Raw genomic sequence first — 6,349 nt, 5'->3', positions numbered from 1 at the left:
CACAGAAACAGTACTATATAACATTTTAGACACATTCTAGACAGTTTATCAGCTAAAAAAAAGTTAATTTTGGGGTAAGTTACTCTTTAAGTTCGATGAGATTTAAACATATTTTCTTACTGTTCCTGACAATTTAATGATTTGTTAGAACTTGCTKTAATGTACCATACCTTCTGGCTGAGTTGTGAACCTGTCCATCAACCTCCAGTAAATGTACTCTGCTTTTGAATTTACCTTTCAGTTAATTTGCTCCCAGCCTTTTATTTAGCCGCTCCTATTTAACGCGTGTCRTCTCCTAATGGTCTGCCGACTGATATATTGAGCACAGATATTCGTTTTCATTAGCATTAGTCAGAGCAGGCAGGCAAGTGGAGAGGTAGAAAACCCGTCTGGAGACAACACAAACAAACATGGCATGTGCGACTGTATCATTTCCACGGCAACTGTCCAATTTCACCTGTGGTCCTCAAACATTATGGCTCTTATCCAGTCTGGTCATAAAAGAACAATAGCCGGAACGATTGCTAGCTGGCACTCGTAGCAGCACAGTCACGCTGCGTGGGTTTGCCTTCCACCTGCCTGATTTTAAATTGTGATTTGGGATAGTTGACATATCAGCTGTAGTTCTGTTTTATAAATGCATTCGGAGTAAAATCTGCTCAAGAGTCTGGTCTCTGTCTCCCGTTCGCAGTTTCTTCCTCCCCTTTCCTATCAGTCTGTCTCTGTGTCTGTCAGCCAGCGTAAAAGCGCCCAATCCTGCGTTGTTTGTTCTGCTGTAATCCCGCAGCTGCGTTTTTAGAGATGATTGTCCCTGCGTGATGAAACGCGCCCTGTCAGGAGCTGCACGCGATTACGGGGCTTCAAGCGGTGATCAGTCTTTGTGTGTACAAACATTTTCAGTTTTATTTTTCCTTTAAAAAATGCAATCGATGCAGCATAACACGTTGACGGATAAACTCCTACAGTTTCTCAGCAGCAGCAGTGGGGAACCAAAAAATAATAAATAAAAAAACAGCTTCTGCCTACCTTCTCCAGGAGAGAAAAGCACAGATACTCTCTTTTGTTTTTGCTGTCATTTCATCTTCCATCTCCTGTGCCTCGGAGGAGATGTATATCCATATCTTTTTACTGTCAGTCTTAATGTCACGGCTCGTATTAAATGCTTGACGGTGAATCACTCGTGTAATGAATTCAATCAAATGGGTGACCTCRGAGACCGTCTGAGACAGTGAGTTTCTTCTGACCTGCACATGTTCCTCTTTATAGGAACTCCTGACCCTCACGGCTGAATGAAAAGCGGCRCCGTGTTTACATTAATGGCTTTTTACAGCCCATTTTGAATATTATGCTTCCTGCTGAAATGAGAGAGCGTGTTTCACAGGAGTGCATTATGTGAGGCTGAGAAAACCACTCTGGTTATTCTCCTTGTTCGTGTTCCCGCTTCTCTTTGCTCACTGTTTTGAAGTGGGCTGACGCCAGCTTTGATCAGAATCTAATAACTTTAATAAAATATAAAGTCTAACAGGAGGATTAGGTTTATTTTGTGTTGTTGGGTTTTTTTATGTTTTAAACTACTGTTCTTGTAAATCACAAGCTTGGAAATTTATTTCCCTCATCTGCCTAAAAGATGACACTAATGTAATTCAACACCTTTGATTCAGGTAAATTTCCCTATGAAGTCCTCTTAACTATTTTTTTTATTCTAAATGACATAATGTATGATCTCACGCTAACGTTGTACATGACTCTCAGCTACTACCACATCAAATTTGAGTTAAAGTCATGTTTGTGTTTCCTAAGGCCAACTAATCTCCACTCATGGCATCATTTACATTTTCATAAATATTAATAAAATAAAAAAAAGTTTAAAGACGGAGGAGGAGGTCCATTTAAGACCCTAAAAACAAGACTTAAGTCATTGATTTTTTTTACACCAGTGAACATAAGATTGTCTGTCTAAAACTTTAATTGTCTTTTTGAAGAGAGACTGCATGGGTTCTAACATACATTATCAGCCACCCTCTCAGAAGTGAAGTAAAACATTGTGTGAGGCTAGCATGGATGCCATGAAAGTGAAGCAAGCAGAAGGCTACAATAAAAAGTATAAGTTAATGTACTTGTTTAAGGACAGAAAGTGCAGAGATCAGGGTGGTCCAGWGTTGGTCTTTGACATCCAATAAAATAAAAAATAATAAGTCTAAGGTACATTTTTCCATTTGTCTCACCGCTCGAATCCAGCAGGTAGTAGTGGCTGGGAAAAGGTAAAATCTCCTTCCATGCAGGGATGATGCCTGTATCCTGAGTCACTGTTACAAAAAGAGTAGCTCAATGTTTTATGGTCCYCCCGGTGGAATTTTATGCTCAATTTCTCAAATTTCTTTAAATGTATCCCTGATTAGTTGAAACATTAGACTTTATTTGATAAACAAATATTTTAACTGTAAAATAAAGACTGTAAAAATACTGTAGGATGTTCAGTTTTTATCATTTTTAAACTAAAAGTTTAAAAATATATTACACGGACGGGGCCATTTTATTTATTATTATTATTTATTGATAATTTTTATCTTAAGTCAACGACCAATAAAAGTGCCACCATTCTTTAAAAAGACATGTATAAGTTTGGATCGTTTTCTGCATCTTTCCTTTTATAAAACTGAGTTAAACGCATTAACGACTGTGTTCAAGTGGTAATGAGCAGAAATATTTTTTTATGGCCAGCATTACAGGAGCAGTTAATGGAGACTATAAACCAGCGAGGTACAGAACATTTAAACAATCTCCCTTTTTTGTGTAGAGCTCCTCAGATTAAAAACATATTATGAGCAGCAATAAAACGGATTTTAGAGTTTTTAGCTCTCAGGTGAAACAAAACCAAATCTGAACACTGACCAGATTCTACTGGGTATAAAAATGTGTTTTAGAGAGTCTGAAACTAACAGCTTCATCTTTTATATATAATTTTGTTTTTGTTTTTTTTATGTGTTGGCTCTTTTAGAGCCTAACAAGGGAATAAATTTGCAAAATAGCCTTTGGATGGAAGTCCTGTGTAAAAGGTGAAGGTTGCATTGTTTTTGCGTGTCCAAAACCTAAACATATAGAAAATAAATCCGATATTTGAAAGTACAAATAGAACCTTCATTTATCTCTGCACATGATCACACTGCTAAAACTAAAGATAAACGTTTATAATCACAAGTTGACTGAATCTGTTCATTAGGTTTGACGCATCGAGCTGCATTTCTTTGAGATCATGACTGGACCAAAGGAGTGAAAATTCTCCATCAACTGTTGAGAAAAACATATTTACATAAACTGGTCTATAACTGAGGGGGGTAGTCTTTCAGTGGTAAATATATCCCAGTTTGAATCTTTCTAATGGTTTGTTTTTTTATGCTTCACCGACCCCCCAGGAGGGAATTTGTTTACTAGCAGTTGCTCCCTTTGTGTTTATGAACCAATATATCCGAGCCACGTGAAGAATCCGGYGCCGAATCGAGTTAATTTTTCCTCATCGTGACCAGCTGTTTGCAGCCGTCATGTTGGACTCTTGTCTGTCCTTTAATCAGCATCAATCAGCGGCGTCTGACCCTTAAATTTACGAAGCTCTCCCGATGTGGTCTGAGTGGTAATTACATCTGCCAGAGACCGAGACACATGTTTGTTACTCTATCTCATCAGTTACTCAGTCAGTGTGTGTGTGTGTTTGTGGTTTTACAGTACTAATTGGCACTTCTGAGTGTTTCGAGTCCACCTCAGCTAGAGTGGCTTCTTTTGTCACTACCCTCCCAGACAGACAGTTGATTTAAGCCCGTCCCCTTCTCTGCGGCAGCTGCTGAGGACGTTATCGGACCCCCGAGGAGWCCATTCCCAAAGGGTAATTTGCCCATCTCCTCTTGCACTTTATCTAAAAGCCTTCTCACTGGAAGGTTGATGCAGGTAGTGCTCCCCGGTGTCATTTAAATTCAGCCTGACATCAAATGCCACGGGGAGCTGTAGCAGTAAATACTGTTACACGAGCGCATAAAAGAAAAATAAAAGACACCTGTGGCCTAATGAAGGTTGGCGATCCCAGTGGAAAAATCCCATTAAAAATCCCCCAAAAAGCTGCTTTTTAGGTGAGACTCTGCTTTTTCCTGAGCATCCCTGAAGTGTTTTAAGTGTATGGTGTGTTACCTGCAGGATCCCGGTGACGGATTTTCACACAAAGGTGTTCTTTTTTTTCCCCTTTCCATTACAACAAAGACACAACCTTGATTAGGAAGGTTTGCTTTAGTCTGAAGGGTTGTGTGTTTTAATCACAGATCCTGGATCTGTTTTGCAGCTCCTTAATGAGGCCTGCTCCAGCTGGAGAGCTGTCGGTGCGGCTGCTTTGATCAGTGGCCCGTGGACGCGGGATTACATCGCTAACACTCTGCGCTAATGTAACCACAAGTCAATAGCTCYACACACTCGCGTCTGAACACACAAACACCACACACAAAGCATGGATGCAAATGGAGGAAATCTCCAATAAAACCCCACTGACTCTTGCTGGGGGTCCGGTCCAGTGAACCAGTGTCTTATGTTCCTTCAGCTCTTTGGGTCAGGCCCTTTTATCTCACCACGTCTGTTCGGGACCGTTTGAGTTTTCAGCTTGAAGTCGCTGCCAAAGAGTGCTTRTTGAGAAAGGTCCAAAACTCAGCACTGACACACAGCCCAACTCTAGAGACTAATGGCTTGTAGCTCCCAACATATGTTGTTTTGTGTAATTGCTTTAATTGCTGTCATTGTATGTAATAGTTGGGCTTTTTCATCTTCCCTGGTGGTAGAGGCATTCTGCTAATTATATCTGTCAGCTCTGCAGCCAAATCTCATGGTTTCACACTGAATTCAGAGCAGTGGGAACTTCCAAATCAGACTGTTTCTGTAAACTCTTGGTCTGTTTGTGTTGGTTTTCTAATCGAGGCTTTATTTAATGAAAGGATGGTTGCCCGAACTTTGATTTTTCCTCTTTGGTTTCATTCCAAATTATCAAAAGTTAAAATTAAAGTTAGTAAAATAACCTTTTTTTTAATCCTCAACAGGTACGACACGATCACCAACACGTGGGAGACGGTTTCTCCTCTTCCTAAACCGGTTCATTCGGCGGCTGCCACCGTGTGCGGAGGGAAGATCTACGTTTTCGGGGGCGTGAACGAAGCCGGGCGCTCAGCGGGCGTCCTTCAGTCTTACGTACCACAGAGCAACATCTGGAGTTTTATYGAATCACCCATGATAGGTAAGAACAGTGAAAATACACACTGAGCTTGTCATCATAACACTGTTAACATTACTGTTGTGTTTCCAGGGTGAACTTGATTGTGCTTTGATATTTCAAAATGTCTGTTTTTTTTATCTCCTTGATGGGTTTTTAGATTATTCAATTTGAGAGGCTAATTCAAAATTTTTAAGGCCTTGCATCTGCAAGGGTGTTTTGAGAATACACAAAGCTGCTTTATAATTTCAGTGTTGTGTCCACAAAGAAACAGCATTTCAGGAGCCGATACATGATATTTTTAGAGCTTTCAGCCGAACACGAGCCCTCAGCAGTCAAAGTGGAAGATGCCAAGCAAGGGTGGTGGAAAATGGAGGAGCAAAGTTACTGTGGGACTTCCAGATTCAGACCGACAAAAAGGTGAAGGCTGGTGGTCGACGAGCAAGAGAAGACGGCAGTGGAGATAGATGTAGTGATCCTMAGTGACTGGACCATCAGGAAGAAGGAGCAGGAGAAGCATCAGAAATATCAARGGCTTAAAGAGTGGTGCCAACAAATCCCAGGAACAATCTCAGAGATCTCTGTTAACAAGAGAGCAACCCTAGAAACAACTAAGATACTGAACAGAACCCTCAAGGTCCAGGGCCTCTTGTAGAGGATCCAAGTTTGACGTAAAGTTGAATCACCTAAGTGGAAGGGTAGGGCGAGCTACAAGCATTCTATATWTAAGKGGTGCAACGATACAGAAGATTCACAATTTGGTTCGGTTTGATATTTTAGTCTCACGGTTCGATATTTTTTCGATACAAAAAAGAAATTTCCAAGGTTCTTCATAATTTGAAATTTGTTGAAATTATTTATGAACATTTGTTTAACCTCGGAACTACAGTTTTTAAATTAAATGTTGCTGAAACAGCAAGTTTCTAGGTGGATCTGTGCTCGACAATGCAGCCTAGGTGGAGTAGTCGAACACAGATCCACTGATCCTTCAACACAGAGCATCTTCAGAAGACATGTTGATAAAATAGATTTTATAAATCTGTATTGTTCGATACAAGTGTCTAAAGCACTGTATTGAACAGTTCGATACTGGTACATGTATATATATATATA

General features: G+C 40.2%; 1 protein-coding gene across 1 annotated transcript in view; it reads left to right on the top strand.

Annotated features, from left to right (window-relative positions):
* Nucleotides 1-6,349, top strand: part of klhl29 (kelch like family member 29) — a gene marked incomplete at its 3' end in the record, with an annotated part of 392,046 nt that overhangs the window by 363,051 nt on the left and 22,646 nt on the right. The window contains 1 exon segment of the mRNA XM_014020080.1: nt 5,067-5,260. Coding sequence (XP_013875534.1) covers nt 5,067-5,260 — 194 coding nt within the window.

This window comes from Austrofundulus limnaeus, unplaced genomic scaffold (assembly GCF_001266775.1).
Source record: "Austrofundulus limnaeus strain Quisiro unplaced genomic scaffold, Austrofundulus_limnaeus-1.0 Scaffold239, whole genome shotgun sequence".
Taxonomy (NCBI): domain Eukaryota; kingdom Metazoa; phylum Chordata; class Actinopteri; order Cyprinodontiformes; family Rivulidae; genus Austrofundulus; species Austrofundulus limnaeus.
The sequence above is the reverse complement of the archived record's forward strand: the minus strand, read 5'-3'. Positions and strand labels throughout refer to the sequence as shown.